Here is a 20,000-nt window from a genome sequence, read left to right on the forward strand (position 1 = left end):
ATTTTCAAAGATGGAACATTGATAAAATGTGTAAATAACAGATGCAGTGTTCATAGCAAAAGGGAAATCTTTATCCCTCCCCCCACCCACAATGAAACGTGGATGTTCTGTTAGAACAAACTATACTGTGGCAAATTTCATGAGAGAAACTCTCAGATTGGCTTTTAGTGCAAAATGCACACTTGTTTATATCACTAGCGGGGAGATGAAATCCCCACTACCTCCAGTGCTGAGACCACCAGATCACATGATTTCGACCTTCCTTGGTCTTGTCAATGAGGGACATTTGACTACTAGAGATAGCAGTGGTTCATCTCCCCACCAGTGATATTATGTTCTTTTTTATGTGGCACCATCACCAGTGCTTTTTATATGGCGCAACACACACACAGGGTCACCAAACTCCTTGCCTCAGCCATGTCTAACAAAACTGTGTCGTCTAGAGAAATCTTTAAGTCATATTTTAGGACAGCCCATAGCCCACTAGAAGCGGAAGAGGTTGATTGAAAAATATTTTTATCAAAATTTTAACTCTTTTGTTATCAACTCATAGTGTTTCACATAAACTTCAAGAATTACATTATTTACATTTGACGGATATTTGTCCTCATCTTGTTTGTTGTTAACACAATGTTTCAGCTGATATACTCTCCAGCCTTCTTCAGGTATCCTGGGAAAATTTTGAACCTGGGTTCTCATTCCTAAGGTATTTTTCGATATTATTATTATTATTATTATTATTATTATTATTATTCAGGTTACTGCTTGAAATCAAACTCAGAATCTTGGAGTTAAGAGTGTGGACTACTAACCCCAAGATTCCGAGTTTGATTCCAAGCGGTGACCTTAATAATGATAATAGTAATAATAATAATAATATCGAAAAATACCTTAGGAATGAGAACCCAGGTTTGAAATTTTCCCAAGACACCTGATGAAGGCTGGAGAGTATTTCAATCAAAACATTGTGTTAACAACAAACAAGATGAGGACAAATATCCGTCAAATGTAAATAATGTAAATAATGTACATAATTCCTCATCTCTTAAATATAGAACTAAATTAATATTTGTGAAATACAATCATTAGGAGCAATCTATGTTAAAAAAAATTTCAATTTATATTTCTATGTTAAAGTTTAAGTCATGTCTCTGTATTTCATTGTAAACTAAGTTTTGTTGAAGATGTCATAAACTGCCTAGTAATTAATACTTTCCTTACAATTAATTTCTCAAAAATGACGGCAAAAACATGAAAGTAGATTTAATCTGTTTCAGATATAAATGATCAACCAACATCAAAAAGATATCTTATTAAATGTATTTCCAATAAATTCCGAGTTAAATTATTTCCTCTGCACATGTTATGTAGAGTTTATCTGAAACTTTCTTTCCAATTCTTAACTGATCCAACCAAACACATCTCTTTCTAATAAATACTCTTCTCGACTGGTTATTATTGCCCTTCATCTTCTAGTTTCATCTGTTTGGTCGACTGAAGTCAGAGAATAAGCAACGACTTTAATCATGAGTTGGCTTATTAGAAAAGACACTTAAAAGATTTCACTCAGCTAATAAAGTACGAATGACATTTTATAATTTGCAGGATATCGAATAGTCTCAAAAGACAAGGTGAGAGAACATCTAACCTTAATGAAACCAATATAGTAGCAGCAGCAGCAGCAGTAGTAGTAGTAGCAGTAGTGGAGAACTTAACTATGTCATCTAATTTAAGAGTAAAAAATCAATGGGGTTTATAATAAAGCTTTCTGGTTGCTTCTAAACTGCAAAATGGCATTTCAATGAAGCTGAGATAATTAAGAAAGAGGATTTGATGGTAAAATCTAGATAAAGGACAGATATTGCCCGCACAAACTCTTCTTTTGGTTAATATATTTATTCACCAATTATACTTTCTTTTTCCTTCTCATTTGTTGGGCGTTCGGGTTTTGGCAACCACAGTTGAATCAATATGAAGCCGGAGGAAATAAACTGAATGTTAAAGAAGTTTATTCTTACCATTTCTCTGAATCATTTGGAGAAAGTGTCTTCATACACACACACACACACACACACACACACACACACACACACACACACACACAATTGTCCATATTAAAGGTTGAAATAAAACAAGATCAAACCACAAAACGAAAGCCTGCTTCCATCAGTTTCTTCCATCCTTTAATAAAATTTCTCCTTCCCTCCCTAACAATGGCACATTTTCCTTTTCCTCTCAATAAAAGGGGTCACAGAGTACATGGCTATTTCCTTGCAATCGTTATACAGCGATTGAATAGCTTTGTCCTTATATGTATATTTATATGTAAGTACGTATGTACTGGGTCATCCCATAAATAATGCTGTTTTTTTTATACTTCTTTTATTTTTCGAAATTAAGATAAAGTTCTTCTTAAATCTAAAATATACCCTCCTTCATTTTCTACAATGCTCTTCCATCTATCTGGTAGACTTGAAGGATCCCTTGTCCATGACGAAAAATTTACTTGTCCATAATGAAATTCAAAATTCACTTGTCCGTAATGAAAAATACTCCTCCTGCACTGACCTCGTCTACAGAATTCATATTTTTTTCCATTCAAACGATTTTGAAGACTGCAGAATAAATGATAATCAAATGGGGCAATGTCCAACGGATATGGTAAGTGGGGCATCGTTTCCCATTCAAACTCTCAACTTTGACAAGTTTGAAATATTTTCAAGAGAAAGTTTACGATTCTGGTTGTGGATGAAGAAGACTTTGAGAAGAAATTTGGCAATTTTTGGCAAAAAATGTACCCTTTTGCCAAGTTATGACAAAAAGTTAGTGAAATATTTTAAATGGTTACAGTTGGATAGAGAGACAAATAGAACAAAATAATTTGAAAAAAATATGAATTTTTAATTATTTTCTGAGATTTTACAAAAACAACAAAAATACTATTAAAAAAAATATATTTTAAAATTTTCTTTGGAATGTCATCCTTGCTGTATGTGGCCGAGCATTATCCTGATGGAAGAACGCCTTTCGTTTTGAAGCTAAATATGGTCGATTTTCTTCTAGTGCTGACTCGAGCCGCTCAAGCTGTTCACAGTAGATCTCCTTCGTTATCGTTTGGTTTGGGTTTAAAAGTTCAAAGTAGACTAAACCTTTCATATCCCACCAAACAGATAACAACACTTTACATGGGTGAAGACCTTCTTTAGCCTGGGGTGCAGGTGTTTCTCCTTTCCCTACCCAGGTCTTCGGCACTTGACATTTTTATAGAGAACCCATTTCTTGTCACCAGCAAACTATTTGGTCCAAAAAAAGGTTCATTTGTGAGACATGGCAGCAAAGAAGAGCATACATTCACTCTCTGCATGTGAATAGACTCAGAAAGTTTGTGAGGAACCTATTGACTCAATTTGCTGACTTTTCCAATGGCACACAGGTGTTGATGAATGGTTGAACAACCAAATCCAAGCTTCTCTGCTAGTTCCTCAACAGTTATGATGGGATTTTGTTCCACTGAGGTTTGCAAGATGTCTTCGTTGAGCTCTACAGATCTTCCAGGTCAAGGCTCATCTTCTAGGCAGTGGTTTCCCGCATGGAATTTTTGGAGCCACCATTGGTACTGGCTTACACTTATTGTCTGATCCCCATAAACTGTATTAACATTCCTTGCACTTTCTGTTGTGTTGTTGGCTTTATTGAATTCATAAAACAAAATATGCCAAATATGCTCTTTTCATTATAGCTTTGAAAAAATAACTGTTAAAATCGAACTGTACTCTTCAAAACTCACACTAAGAATAAGGACATCATCATCATCATTGTTTAACGTCCTCTTTGTATGCTAGCATGGGTTGGATGATCTAAGTGAGGGCTGGCAAACCAGATGGCTGCATCAGGCTTCAATCTTGATCTGGAAAAGTTTCTACAGCTAGATGCCCTTCCTAACGCCAAACACTCCGAGAGTGTAGTGGGTGCTTTTTACGTGTCACTGGCACGGGGCTAGTCAGGCGGTACTGGCAATGACCTCGCTCAACTCTTTGTACACATGCCACCGGCACAGGTGCCAGTAAGGCGATGCTGGTAACGATCACGCTCAAATGGTGTCTTTTACATGCCACCAGCACGGAAGCCAGTTAGCTGCTCTGGCAACAATCACGCTCGGATGGTGCCCTTAACACCCTACTAGCACGGGGCTCGAGTGCCAGTAAGGTGACGCTGGTAATGATCACACTCGAATGGTGCCTTTTATGTGCCACTGGCACAGAAGCCGGTTAGCCGCTCTGTCAACGATCATACTTGTATGGTGCTCTTTGCATCCCGCTAGCACGGATGCCAGTCATCGAATTTGATTTTGATTTCACTTGCCTCAACAGGACTTCGTAAGCAGAGTTTTAGTGTCCAAAGAAGGAAAAGGTACACATAAGTGGGCTGGTTACGCCCCTGGCATAGGCACAGGTTATGGTTGCATTTGGCTTGCTGGGAAAGATAAAATTATTACCTGCTTTTACAGCAAGTTGATGCAGGTAGTTTATCCTGTCTCCCTTCTGACTTTTAGTTCATACAATTGAAAAAACTGGCATTATTTATGGGATGTCCCAATACAAGTGTGTGTTTTACAACCTACCCTGAGCTCTGGCTACCAATGGTGACACTGTCATTGTTTATGGTTCAGCTGCACAATAACAGATGTCAGACCTTTTACAACAGATGTTGATAATGACACACAACACATCTATCACAATAAAATACTAACACTTTTATAGCTTTTCTTCGGTGACAGCAAGGAAAATGTAGCGAAAGTCACAGCAATTCTAGATACTGTGGCTGGTATGGCTGCACTTTTGGTGAAGTACCATTGGTGCTTGAGAGAAAGAAACTTGCTTTATCTTTATGGAAGTCATAAACTTACATCCGCCTGTCCATCGGTCATTCAATCGCCTTTTGACAGTAATACTGCACCTGTTACTATTATTATTTTTTTTTTTAATAAGCTTGCTGACTATCTGCGGCAACAGATGCTGAAATTCTATACATGGTTGACAGTGAGATTTGGCTGTTATGTCACTACCAGACATTTTCTACTGAAGAGACCAGGCAGGAAAAAATCATGTCATGGCAGCTGTAGCAGAGGGTTCTTGTCTGTTAAAAATATATGGGTACATCTATGCACTCAAGACCATATACTGGGCGTAATATATATGATTACTCATTATTTAAACATAATAAGTTGTGCACTTCACTTGAGAAAAAGGTAGGCAATTTAAATTGTAAATATATGTAAAATATTGTCAATAAATATAACAGCCAACCTGTAAACTTTCATTAATCAAAGCCTAATGCTTTTTATTTTTGACATTACTACTGTGTTATAGTATCTATGTGCTTTGAGGACCAATTCCAAAAGGGAATTATTTCACAAGCTCTCAAAAGTTTAGAAATTCTTTTGACATCAACAATAAATGAATGCCAGTCAAAGGGCAGAAGAGCTCATGAGCCGTCAACAGCCATCCAACAATATGTGTACATGTGTATGTATGCATGTATGAATGTGCAGAGACATGGGAATACCTGGGATGGTGTCCAGGTACACAGCATCTGTCTAGGAGAGGGAAACTCTGAGAGAAAACCTGCGACACTGACAATATTCGATAAAGTAGACTAGTTCTTCTTTTTGAGTTTATGTTGTCCATGTTCAGAGAATGGGATTGGATTTGTGCAAATCCTTCCTCCACCACAATGCAGAGGCATCGTTTGAAAAAAGTATGACTTGTCAGAAAAATGGTCGGTCATAGCCTTTGTGTGTGTGGTACTTTCAATCGGGTGATAGCAATACTGGAACCACATTTGGTGATAATTCTACTGTGGTGGATAGGCCTTCTTGAGAACAGCAAGGCTTCAGACATCTTGGTCCTTTGTAAGGCTCAATGTCTTGAGATCAGCCTTCAATACTTTATCCCATATCTTTTAGGGGTCTCCCACTTTGACAAGTTTTATCAATTTAAGTGATCAGTACGGCTGTATGCGGCTGTCTCCATCCACCCGCATCACATGACCAAACCAGTGCAGTCCCCCCTCCCTTGCACCCTACATATATTTCCTCTTATGCCTAACTCCTCTCTCAATACACTAGAGCCCTGTCACACGTGCACACTAACAATGCCCACATACACACATAGACTTAAAGTTTGCATCTGCTTAAAACCCAGTGTTGTTTATATTGCGTTCCTTTGGGTGTCATAACATCAATGTGGCTGACAGAGGTTAATAAAACAAGTACCAAATTGAAAACAAATTACTGGAGTCAATACAATTAATTAGAGCCACTCCACCTGCTAGAAATGTGTTATGTTGTCAGTGACGATATATGAGGTGTGTGTAACAATATATCAGAGTACCAAATGTAACCGTATAACAATAAGCAACGTAACAAGTGTCGGTTATATTATAACCATTCACACAATACCACCCCAACACAGAATCAGTAATGAGAGTAACACTCTCACAGTTTGACCTCAACTGTCTGCTGGCTCGTTCTATTTATAAGACTTGTCCAGTCCACTGTCAGTCACATGGGAGAGTGTCATCGGTTCAGTCCACAACAAAATGGAAGTCAAATTACACACACCTCTCTATTAGATAATATTGCCTTAGATGTACATCCACATAGGATGGTCTTGGTTAGAATATTTATGATGATAGGTCTGTCTGGTAAAGGTTGACCATGGGCTAAATAATGCCAACAACTTCAACAAATCTTCATGAAGTCTAATGTTTACCCCTTTCGTTACTGTATTTCTGTTGAGATGCTCTGTGTTTCTTTCAATTACTTTCAAACATAACAAAGAATTTAGTAAAATAACTTAGTTATCATTAAGCTAGTGTTAGGAACATAAATTATGACTAAGGTTTGGTGGAAGATTTTAATTCAGAACTTATGAAAACAAGACATTTGTACTACAGAGCCAGAGCTGGTTTCAGCTGGGTTGGTAATGAAAAGGTTAATATTGAGCTGCAATAATCAGAGAAGAATTTATTTACACATGATTTCTGTAAATGTTTTCATTAAAAATTGAAGAAGAACCAACAAAATTAGTGATTTCTACAATCATGTCTGAAAGCATCGCACATTCTTTGTCAAAAATGTTTCTTATAAGAAACTGGGCTTTTAATAAGAATTCTCTTTTGAGCAGGTCTTAATATGTCTCAATTTATGTAGATTGTTGATGTTGCATTTGATTAAGAATGTCGTTGTTGTATAAACATGAAGTTTATCAAGAAATTTCAGGAACACCAACGTCATTAGACAAGAGACAAGCTAGAGTCAGTGGAATAATGTGAAGCATTGTTGACTCCACTTTATATAAATGAGTTTGTTGGAGTTAAAGGTAGGTTAAATTCCTTTTTGATTCTAACTCACCCAAGACCTCTGCTTCTCTGATACAAACTTCCAAACACCAGGTCAATAATGACTAAGTTATTTGACAAAATTCTTTATTATTTTCAAAACTGATTTAAACTAAGATAGTATATTCAGCAGAAATATGGCAACAAAATGGTTAAGGAAGGTGGATGGACCGATTCCAGAGGGCAGCCAAAAGCCAATGTTACACAACTGACTAATGAGGATGGACGGAATAAAAGAAAGCAGCATCAAAGACTGAATGAAATCTTTATGGAATTTCGATTGAAACATCAAGAAAAAATATGGAGAAAACTTGATTGCAATCATGACAGTTTTATGTAAAAGAAAGAAAATTATGCATCAGAGTATGGTGCACGTGTGTGTGTGTGTGTATGTGTGTGTGTGTGTGCCATAATAAATGTGTTTCTACAATAAAATTATTGATAGAGAAAATCAGAAATTTCATCACTGCACTGCCAGTCTCTATAAATGTTACAAAACATAAATGATATACATTCAATTAATGGGACGCAGTTTTTCATGCTAATGGTTTTTTTTCTATAAGGAACCTTTTACTTTATCAGATTTCGATCCAATAAATAAGATGGAGATGTGAGAGCCGAAGCTATAAGGAATGATTTGTAGCTAACGTCATCCTCAAATCAATTCTCAGACTACACTATGGATCCAAATGTTGACAAACACATGACAACAACATTTTCAACCTTCCATTGTCTTACCCAATTTAATAAAATACTTCTAATTTTACCACCCGGCTTTCTTTGTAAAATATTCTTAAAGCAATTTGGGAACTAACTTCTTTCATAATTACATATATCATGGATACCATAGAAACGACCACTTATTCAATTCTTTGCCTCTTGTAACCTTTCATTTTCGTGTCTTATCTGGGTTAGAGTTGCAACTTTGTCACTAATCTGAATATTACTTTTAAGATTTAACCCTTTAGTGTTTAAACCGGCCATATCTGGCCTAGATATTTCATATGTTTTATATTCAAACTGGTGATATCTAGCCTCTCACACCTAACCTACATTGACATTCTAGAAATAAACAATCACATCATTGAAACCTCAAAGCTATAAGATAATGCATGATTAATTCAAAATAATTTGAGTGAAAAAGTATTACATTTAACAGAGTAATCTGAACACTAAAGGGTTAAACATTTATTATTTAGGAAATTAGAATTAACAAATGTCACCAGAGATGATACATTTACCATTCCCACCAGAAAACTCATGAAACTTTAGTGTGCCAAGAGGATCAGTGGTTTGTGATGTGGCTGAGATACATCTTATACCAAACACTTGACTTTGTCTTTAAAAACTGATACTTTCTCTCTCTCTCTGTATCAAATTGAACCTTAACTATAACAAACAATACAATGAATCAGCACAGATCAGAGAACTTTTGATGGCTGCGGGCAGGGCCTATCTTTTAGGCTAAATAAAAAATAGGCAACCAATTTTTTTCTCTCATTATAGAAAATTTAGCTCCAAAAACTTGACTGACTTAAGATTAGGGGAGCAGATACTTGTATAAGATGCTGTGCCATATTAACTTGCCAAGTGATCCCATGGCCATGTTTGTTCCCCTAATAACAAGAAAGAAAGAATCGTTAAAAATCCCTTACAAAGATATTTCAAACTGACAACAATCTGCCTTATATAGACCAGTGGATTCAGTTTTCATTATTTATACCAAGTGGTGATCGTTGCAATGAAGCAACATTGGTAGAACCTGCCAACCCATGCCAACGTGGAATATGGACATTAAATGAAGATGATGTTGATGATATGTGTGTGTGTGTGTGTGTGTGTCCTAGACATGATGGCCGTGAAAGAGCATTCTTACCATTTCCTGAGTGAATCATCCTCCAGTGAAATACATGTCCAGCCATGGGGAAATATTACATTGCTTGGAAATAGGTTTTGGCTGGCAACAGACAGGGACTCTGACTGTAGAAAACCTGCTTGAATAAATTCTGTCAGACCGATGCAAGTATGGGAAAGTGGTTGCTAAAATGATGATGACGATGACGACTCTAGGTGTGTGTGTGTATGAGTGTGCAGTATAAGATGATGTGTGTTTGTCTGGTGAATAAGTAAGGTATAGAGTTGTTTATGTGGAAGAGCTACTAAAGCAGAGACATAGAAGCAATGAATGTCTGTGTTACCCCAACAAAATACCAACAGAGAGTTCATGTGTATTACTTAATATAATTGTGTGGAGGCGCAATGACCCAGTGGTTAGGGTAGCGGACTTGCGGTCATAGAATCGCGGTTTCGATTCCCAGACTGGGCGTTGTGAGTGTTTATTGAGCGAAAACACCTAAAGCTCCACGAGGCTCCGGCAGGGGATGGTGGTGATCCCTGCTGTACTCTTTCACCACAACTTTCTCTCACTCTTACTTCCTGTTTCTGTTGTACCTGTATTTCAAGGGGCCGGCCTTGTCACACTCTGTGTCAAGCTGAATATCCCCGAAAACTATGTTAAGGGTACACGTGTCTGTGGAGTGCTCAGCCACTTACACGTTAATTTCATGAGCAGGCTGTTCCGTTGATTCGGATCAACCGGAACCCTCGTCGTCGTAACCGACAGAGTGCTTCCACAATATAATTGTTTCACCATTGGATAATTGTGAACAGCCTGTCATTATGTGTAGGAATTATTAAACCAGGAGGGCCTTCCGCTTTTTAAGACAGTAGGTTTTTTAAGATAGGATACCTGACTGCTGTTCCCAGCAAATAGAGTGACCACATAAAAGTTTGTCGGAACAAATACCAAAGACTCGGTTATCAAACTCACACAGCTGACAAACTTGGTTTTTGTTTGAAATCTTAGAACAGTAACATTGTTGAGCAACAGTTAAAGAATACCTAATATTGACACAATCAAACAACAGTGCTTCCAATCAAAGAACATTGGCTGACCAAATATCCGAGATCAATCAAAGAAAAAACAGAAAACTCTACTTGACTAATGAGGTTGGAAGGAAGTTACTTGGTAAATTGAATGAGAGACCACATCAAAGGTTAAGTTGTTAACAAGGTTCTGTGTTTACAAACAATTAACATTAGAGTGAAAGCAAGGAAATAAATGAAGGAATCTGCCGACTGGAATATGTATTACAACAATATAAATCAAAGAATATAAAGATAATTCATTTAGAAAACAGTAAACGAAGAAAAACATCAGTGAAGAACTGTTGATTCTGTAAGTAAGTTAGACATTAATATCTTCTGTCAATTGTTGGAAATAAAGGTAAATAGTATTAGACATTCTAAAAGTGGAATGATTTCCTTAACAAATGTTAGAATCAAGAATAATTATTATAGTTGAAGGAAATTAGTGGTGGACCACCACCACTGCTATTTGGGCATGAGTTGGGCAGTTCTGTTTCCCTGGATGGGTTTGGGAACTTGATCTTACATGCAATTCATTTTGGCTTTGTTTCTACAACCTGATGCCCTTCCTAACACCATCCACTTTGAATCGGATGCTCTTTTTCTGGGTCTTCAGCACTCGAGAATTGTCATGTCCTTCACAGGATCGGTCAAAGGTGTAGAAAATGTTTTTTCTGTAATAAAGCCACAATATATCTTTACTCAGATGTTTACATTTTATTGACCAAATCAAAGTAATTTTGTCCAGTTCTGGCCTTCCATACATTGTATATACAAAGAATGAATTTTATGTGCATATTTAGAGTTGAACTCTTCAGGTAACCAAGATGTTCAGGTGATTTGAAGGGCTAGCTTTCTTTATTTGCATTAATTTGTGAAAATTACAATTCTAATGTATAATGCTGAGCAAATGTATTAGTGCAGTGCAAGCACACAGGCACAATTTCTGGCAAACAAAAATTAATGCTACATGTAAAAGTTGTGAAACAGCTGTAAACCTAATGAAGTCATGTGATTAAATAAGTCTATATTCACATGTTGCACTTCTTGACTTAGTTTTTATATACACCTCACAAAATAATTTTATCACTCAAGTTTTCTGGATTTTCCATCGGTTACACGGACACTACATGTTCCACTATTTTTAATTGGACACCATGTGGACTGATGGTCAATTTTGTAGAAGAAGTTTACAGTGATAGCTGTACAGTGAGATGAACCCATATTTTACACTACTCATTTCTATATGTTCTAAAGAGGTCTTAGGACATCACACATTGGAGTCTGATGATACACCATAAAGGTGAACCCTTTATGGATGGGAAACCCAGGGTAACACCATAGACAGGCTTTCACCAGATAGAAATATAGACTGCTCTTTCTTAGAGTGTGCTTCACTGGATTTATGCTTTTCTAATAACGATATATATATATATATACTCGTGCTAGCGCGGAAAACGGACGTTAAATGATGATGATGATGATGATATATGTAAAATCATCATTTAACGTCCGTTGTCCATGCTAGCATGGGTTGGACAGTTTGGCCAGGGCTGCACCAGGCTCCAGTATAATTTGGCATGGTTACACTATGACTGGATGCCCTTCCTAATGTTATCCATTCCAAGAGTGTAATGGGTGCCTTTAAGTGCCACTGGCACGGGTGCTTGTTGTGTGACACCACTATCTACCATGGCTATGATTTTACTTGGCTTGATGGGTTTTCTTCTTAAGCATGGCATATTGCCAAAGGTCTTGGTTATTTGTCATTGCCTCCATGAGGCTCAATGCTCAAGGTGCTTTTTACATGTCACTGGCACAGGTGCCAGTTATGTGACACTGGCATTGGCCACATTGCTTCTGTGAGGTGCGCACACTCACACATATCATCATTGTTTAATATCCGCTTTCCATGCTGGCATGGGTTGGATGGTTTGACTGAGGACTGGCAAGTCAGGAGGCTGCACCAGGCTTCAATCTGATCAGGCAATGTTTCTACAGCTGATGCCCTTCCTAATGCCACCAGCACGAGGGCCAATCAGGTGGTACTGGCAACTTCACTTGACTCAACAGGTCTTTGCAAACAGAGTTTATTGCCCAATGATTGAAGGGAACTCTTAAATGGGCCGGTTATGTTCCCACAGAAACAATTAAAATCTAAAAATATATAAATACTTATTGGCTGCAGAAACTCAGATATACTGAGGAGTCTGCGATATAAATTTATGTATATTAGCCAGAAAAGATCTGCAATGTACTGAGTGTGCAATAGGTGAAACGTGATGCAGTGGATGCAAGATAGGCGAAACGTGATATGGTGATTGTATTGTTTTCTATACTAGAAAAAAATATCATTATGAAAAGATGAGAGAATATTCATTGGCCTAAAATGTTCTGCCTGGTGTGATCTGATGAACGCGGTATGAATGGTAGGGCAGGAACCCAGCTATGTTGGAATCTCTGAGCTGTAATAGTCAATAAGGGCAGGGAACGCAGTGGGAGGTGAGGAAGGGACTGGGAAGTGTGAAAGAAGAGACACATTCTGAGAGGATCAACTGATATATCCTTGTTTGACTTCTTTTATTTATCAAAATCAAATCAAAATCGATGAACATCAATGGAATTTGTATTTTTGTGGTACCAGTACCGGTGGCACATAAGAAAACCATCGGAATGTAGCCAGTACCGCATCGACTGGCCTCCGTGCTGTGGGCACGTAACAAACACCATCCGATCGTGGCCGTACTAGCCTTGCCTGGCCTCCGTGCCAGTGGCACATAAAAAACACCATCCGAGCGTGGCCATTCGCCAGCCTCGTCTGGCACCTGTGTTGGTGGCACATAAAAAGCACCCACTACACTCACAGAGTGGTTGGCGTTAGGAAGGGCATCCAGCTGTAGAAATACTGCCAGATCTGACTGGCCTGGTGCAGCCTTCAGGCTTCCCAGGCCCCAGTTGAACCGTCCAAAGCATGGAAAGCGGACGTTAAACGATGATGATGATGATGATTTATGTGGTGTGTGTATGTGTGTGTATGTATATATATAAAGAAAGCTTTATATATATATAAATGTGTGTGTGATCCCATTTATAATTTCCAATTTTCCATGCTTGCTTGGGTGAAGCTGATTTTATCAAGGCACTTTTTTAACAGCTGGATGCCCTTCCTGTTGCCAATGCTCGCTTGCTTCTAAGCAAGGTGATATGTTCCCATGGCCAGACATGTGCTCAAGGAAGATCCCTCCACCCACACACAGAGGGTAAGTAAAGTATTATTTTGCTAATTACAATACACCATAAGATGTTTTAGACAAAGATTTTTCAGTAGAAAAGTGAATGAAGAAAATAACCGGCAGAGTTTCAGTGTTGACAGCTCAATCATGTCATTGTACTATCAGATGAAAGGAGATCACTTACAGAGACCATTCTGATCAGCAGACAGATCTCAGCATTCAACAACAATAAATCTTTCTTCGCTTTTCATTACCGTCTGCTGTCTGTCTTCCACTCTCTCTCTCATCTTTTCAACTCAGACCACAATGCAGATAGACTCCGCTCAATGTTTCACACCAGATTAATCAAAAGCAATCAAATATCGCATATCATAAGGAAATCTTGAAGATAGAATATCAAACAGTGAATATAATGGTATTCTTTAAGTATGACCATTCTTAATTATTTAGAACTTTCCCACCCTAAACCAAATAGTCTTTTCATCCAAGACAAAAAGCCTGCAATTTTGGGCAGAGTTTACATTTAAAACATTAATCAAAGCCATCCTGCTCTCATGGTGAATGCATTATTACACTGAACTCAAATAACCTATTGATTGATATCATAATAAGAATATACAAAGAATAACCTGTTGTTCTGTGAGGATAATTAATTAAAGACTAGGTCTATCTTCAAAAGAAAATATAAATGCAATTGATAATGTTTACCCCAGGCAGATTACATTTAACATAAAGTTCTTGTTTAAAATATACTGCCCTCCACTATTTTTGATGTTTGCTCTGGCCCATGGAGCCATGGAACCATCATGGCTTACAACAAAGTACACAGTCTTCTTTATCCTGCATCACACTCTGCCCTTCAATCTCACCACTTACTTCCCAGTCTTAAAAACATCAAATAAGAACTATTGTTTACGAGTACAATATGAAATCTTTCAAACTCATATCAAATTTCAGTTTGCAGATAAAAACTGTTTTATGATAATATCTGAAATATATTTTCATTCAAAATTACTTTCCATAAACTTGGTTTTCTTTGAAAAAGAGAAAAAAAAAAAAATGGGGGAAAAAAAAGGGGGGAAAAAAAGGGGGGAAAAAAAAGGGGGAAAAAAATGGCTCATAAATATGCTTAAATACACTGAATTTTTAAGTGGTGGTCACAAGGATGTTAGAGCACAATGCCAAGATTAGTTGATCAATATTGCAATGAGGACTTAATTAATTGACATTTTCATTCCTATTTGAAGAGTTATTCTGAAGTCTTCTTCAGATATTGGTTCCTTACATCCTCCAAACTTTGTTGTGATATTTCTCTCTGTTAAGTTAGCAATTCTGAAGATTGTGGAAGTGTTGCACACAACAAAATGAAAAAAAAAACAATTTAAAGATTTGAAAAGCTTTTCAAAAACATCAATGACACCCACAAATAGAAAATTAATTAAAATAGATGTTAGAAACTACTCCATAAATAGAAAAAAAAACAGAACCGACTGAGCTGTCTATAAACTTGTATAAGTTGTCACAGAACGTATCTGTTGCATAAAAGGTTAGCCTGGAGTTCATTTTTCTTACCATTTATCCACTACATTCAGTAAAAAGTGGGGAGGGGGAGAGAAAGAGAGAGAAAGAGGAAGTCTGGACATGGCTGTAGATATTAAGTACAGTTAGATTAAAATTTATTATTCAATCAGATAACTAATTAAATCATTTTAGATTATTTGTTTTGCTTTCAACAACACCAAAAAAAAAAAAAAAAAAAAGAAAGAGATCTACTATAGAAACAATGATATTTTTTGGTAGTTTTTATCATTTCTGGCACAAAACTTGATGGAAAGACAGTTCTTGACATTGAATTGAAAGCAGAAACAACAACTCGGTTAGGTTTGCAGAACTGGAAAAAAATTTAAGAACTTAATTATTATGGTTCTACAAATTAAATTTCTAAAATGTGAAATCAAGTTGGAAATAGCCAACCTAATTACGTTTGGAATTATTGAGAAGAAATAGTCGAGACTGAAAGGGTTTGAAGCTTTTCTTTAGTCAAGTGTTGATCAAAGAATATGCCAAACATTGAAATACAACTTGGTCAAAACAAGAAACTTAAATTAAAAATTACTTTCTCCATTAAGCACAAGACATTTGCTTCCCAACCACCTGCTTTTTCAGTTCAATCCCTAAAGCATAGCCCATTGGGAAAATTTCCTCTACTTTGTTTCTGGCTGACCAAAAGCTTGTGGCTGGATTGGGTAGAAAGTATGCCTGTCATGTATGTATGTATGTGTGTGCGTGTATCTTTATTCAGTCTTGGACTCATTGAGGTAAAGACCTACACAATTTGAGGCTTGTTCAAGAGATTGTAAAAGAGACTGGGCATTGGAGAGAGAATCACTGATAAGAGTGACAGGACCTCCGCAATGCTATGATGGACTGTGAAGTCTGGCGTAACATAGTAAATTCCATTGTCTCAACCACAGTTGAACAATGATGATGATGATGATGCAGCTTTATATCTCTTTGTTTTCATATTGCATGATGGGATAGTTTGAAATGAGCCTCATCATTATACAAGCAGTGTCATTCTTTGCTAATATTCTGCAAAAACATGTCTAGTGGGGGATATTGTTTTGCTTGGATCCAGGTGAGGGTTGGTAACAGGAAGAGCATCCGTCTGTAGGAAATCTGTCTTGATAATCTCCGAGTGACCCAGGCAAGCAGGGAAAGGTGGATATGCTGCTGTTGGTGAGGCTCACTTTCCTCTTGCCTCCGTAGGTTCTACATTTGTCATGGCAATATCATCATTTAGATTGAAATATCAATATTTTGTCTAACACAGTAAAACGGAATTTATTTCATATTTTTATTCTCGTAAAATTTTCGTTGCATCTTGCAACTTTTTCAATAGTCTTAACTATCGAAAAGGTTGCAAGACACAACAAAAATTTTAGGAGAATAAAAATATGAAATAAGTGGTAATTTTACCAGTGAGTGTGTTACATTATAAGGCACAAAAAGAAAATGACTCTCCCCAGACACAATAGAATATGCTTTAACACACGAACTGATATAAAGAATCTTGCAAACCAAATCCAAAAATGAAATAAAGAAAAACTGAAGAATTGCAAATAAAATTGGTAAAACACCAGGCTGAATTACCGTGCAGCTCTGTCCACAGCAAGTTCAGAATAAAGGCATCTGGAAGTTATGTCTTTCCAATAAATTTAAACAAAACCTTGGTGAAAGACTTAGCACCTGGATTTCACATATTTCTTTTGTTATCTTCAACAAAATTAAGCAACTGCGAAAGAATTCTGTTGTTGCTGAAGATCATTTGACTTGTGTAACAATGCAATAAACATAGCTGTTCTGAAAACTCCAATGATTATAAGTTACACCAACTTTACAAGACTGGAGACATATGAATAAATATTTTCGCCCCCCCACCAAATCTTTAAAACATTTAAGCACAAGGTTAATTAAAATAGAACACACATGAAAATCTTCAGAATCACATCTTCTAAATTTAACAAATTACATGCTTCCTCCATGACATATCTAAGATCAATAATTATTGATTTCAACCCTTGGCACAGAGCCACACATGACTGGCTTGTTTTATAAACCCTACACAGATGAAAAGCAAAGTTACACAAAATACAAGCAGACCAGATACTATATAATGGTGCTACCATCCAACGACCTACTAGAATCAATAATAATGAAATTAGTGTACTTCAAGATACACAGAGTCTTTGGAAGAAAAAAAAAATGCAGCAAATTGGCAAGATAGGTTAAGAGCCAAAAGTTTGTTACCCTTCAATTGAAAACTAGCATAAGATCTTGTACATGTATTTAGGGTTTGTTACAACCTTGAACTTCTACCATAAATTAATTCTGCTCCACTCCCCCCTCTCTCTATTTTCAAATCTCTCCTCTCCTCTGAATGGAGTAGCCATGTACCTTCTCTACAGCAAGACACTGGTCCTGTCCGTCTATCATAATTTAATTTCTTATCACCTGGCATAAAGCGACCTCCTTCAAGATTACTCATCCTTTCAGGGAAGTGGTACTGAGGGATGTTTGTCTTGCAAGTGAATTGGTGACCTCACTGGTGCTGGAGCCACATAAAAATTGCCCATTACCCTCTGTAAAGTGGTTGGTGCTAGGAAGGGCATCCAATTGTAGAAACCATGTCAAAGTATAAAGCAGAGCTTGCCGCACTCCTTTAGTTTGTCAGTTCCTGTCAAACTGACCAACCCATGCCAGCATGGAAAACGGATGTTAAGTAAAGATAATAATGATGATGATGAAGTTATGGACAACTGAGCTAAAAGGACAGTGCTTCACTTCATACATCACGGCCCCTTCCTGTTTCAGAATATATAGTCGGTTGTCCAGGCTTTTCCTCTGAATTGGTTCCTTCCCGCAATATCTGCTCAGTCTCTGCTGTTTCATTAACAAAGCATAGATTTATGACAATCATCAAGTCCAGCCAATAACATATCAATGTTAAATTCTTAAACCGGTTGCAGTATTTTGGTTTTCTGAGCTTCCACAACAATGACAGTGGCAAGTGATGACAGGGTAAGAGATGACAGAGCAAGTGATAACAAAGCAAGTGATGACAGGGCAAGTGATGACAGAGCAAGTGATGACAGTGGCAAGTGATGACAGAGCAAGTGATGACAGGGCAAGTGATGATGTAGGGAAGAGATGACAGGACAAGTGATGACAGAGCAAGTGATGACAGGGCAAGAAATGACATGTACCTTGCTGGTTGCTACAGTAGTGGTGGAAATGACAGAGGCCAAGGGCCACCTGTAAATGACTGCCAACCAGAACGAGTCAAGTGGCCCCTTTCTAGATAGGGTCTAGGATGTCTGCATGTGTAACAGCTGCACTATCCCAGATATGGCAGATATAGCTCCATTGTGAGCTGTGCCAAAGTTTTGGAAGGGGTCTACAACTGCTGAAGGACAAAGTATGTTCTGACCCTGAAGGGAAGGACCAGTCATCATGTCTAAGATCTTATGGTAAGGGAGTCAAGTATTTCGAAGTAATATTCTGGGTTTTAGTTGCATGCTGCTCATGATTATGGGGATGTGGGGCTATGATGTTTTTTTGATGATGAAAGAGACAAGACTGGTCCCATGGGAGGAAACTTTCAAGAATGGAGACAGTTTCATAAATGAATGTCAAAATATTAATCAATAAAGACAAAATAAATGTAAAGTCAGGGAACTGGCAACCATTTGGAAATATGGATTAAACCATTGTTAAATGCACCACCAGCTGTTTCGACGCCATATGAAGGGAGGCATAATTAGCTCTGAAGAAAATGTTCTGCATTATAATTATAATTAGGTAGCTGGGGTGTCATCTTATTTGAAGATATTTGTTAACATTACTATCATGATGATGATCATCATCATTATCATCATTTAGCATCCGTTGTCCATGCTGCCATGGGTTGGATGGTTTGACCAGGGCTGGCAAGCTGGAAGGCTGCACTAGACCCCAGTCTGATCTGGCATGGTTTCTACAGCTGGATGCCCTTCCTAATGCCAACCACTTCAAGAGTGTAATGAGTGCTTTCATGTGCCACTGGCACAGGTGCCATTTGTGTGACACCAGTATCTGCTATAACTGTCGTTTTACTTGGCTTCATGGATCTTCTCAAACACAACATAATGCCAAAAAGGTCTCAGTAATTGCTTCCATATATACATAACTATATAACTATACAACTATACATATAGCTTAGGGCTAAATGGATGGCACCCGTGTCTGCCAGTGATGCCAATAGTTCAGTAAACCAATGTGTTTACTTCTATACAGTCTTGGTCAGTCATTTTCCCCTGGTGGCATGGCACTGTCGCTTAACATCGCATTTACAAATCGTTTGACATAGTCTTTAAGCTGACATCAAAGCGTAGCAGTTTAGTAGGAAATACAAATGTTTAGGTTAGAAATTTATCAATGGTTTCACTGCCTCATCCTTTTGAATGGATGCACCATCAGTGTCTGTTGACATGGATTCACTGGCAATGTATTAAACACTTGTAAACAGAGAAGAAACCAGAAATACCCTGACAAGAAGTGCAGATAAACTAGTGTGCGCGTGTGTACACGCACACATGTATGCAAGCATATAAGCACACACATGTACACATCCATTAAGAAAGAACATATGTTGCTCAAATGAATGGATGAATGGTGAGTGCCACACAGCTGGTAACTATAACAACATAGTGATATAAATATATGAATGATATAGAAAGGTAAACACAATATCTTAATATATTCACAATGCTTAGTGTAAATATCAGAGAGAGAGGGGGAGAGAGGGAGGTGGATGTGTGTCATTGTGGAATTCCTATTAATATGCAATTAACGGTAGTGGTTATTTCAATGAAGATATTCTGCTGCTGGTATTGGAAA

General features: G+C 37.4%; 1 protein-coding gene across 3 annotated transcripts in view; it reads right to left on the reverse strand.

Moving 5' to 3' along the window:
* The window catches only part of LOC115211914 (phosphatidate cytidylyltransferase, photoreceptor-specific), a 286,511-nt gene that overhangs the window by 176,011 nt on the left and 90,500 nt on the right, over positions 1-20,000 (reverse strand). Inside the window, exon 1 of one of the 3 annotated variants that reach the window (XM_036509248.1) lies at positions 14,285-14,388. The exons of the other annotated variants lie outside the window; for them this stretch is intronic. Coding sequence (XP_036365141.1) covers positions 14,285-14,359 — 75 coding nt within the window. The 5' untranslated portion in view covers positions 14,360-14,388. Of the gene's footprint in view, positions 1-14,284; positions 14,389-20,000 lie in introns of those variants that run through there. 3 annotated transcript variants of the gene reach the window in all.

The sequence above is a fragment of the Octopus sinensis genome, linkage group LG1 (assembly GCF_006345805.1).
Source record: "Octopus sinensis linkage group LG1, ASM634580v1, whole genome shotgun sequence".
In the NCBI taxonomy this organism is placed as follows: Eukaryota; Metazoa; Mollusca; class Cephalopoda; order Octopoda; family Octopodidae; genus Octopus; species Octopus sinensis.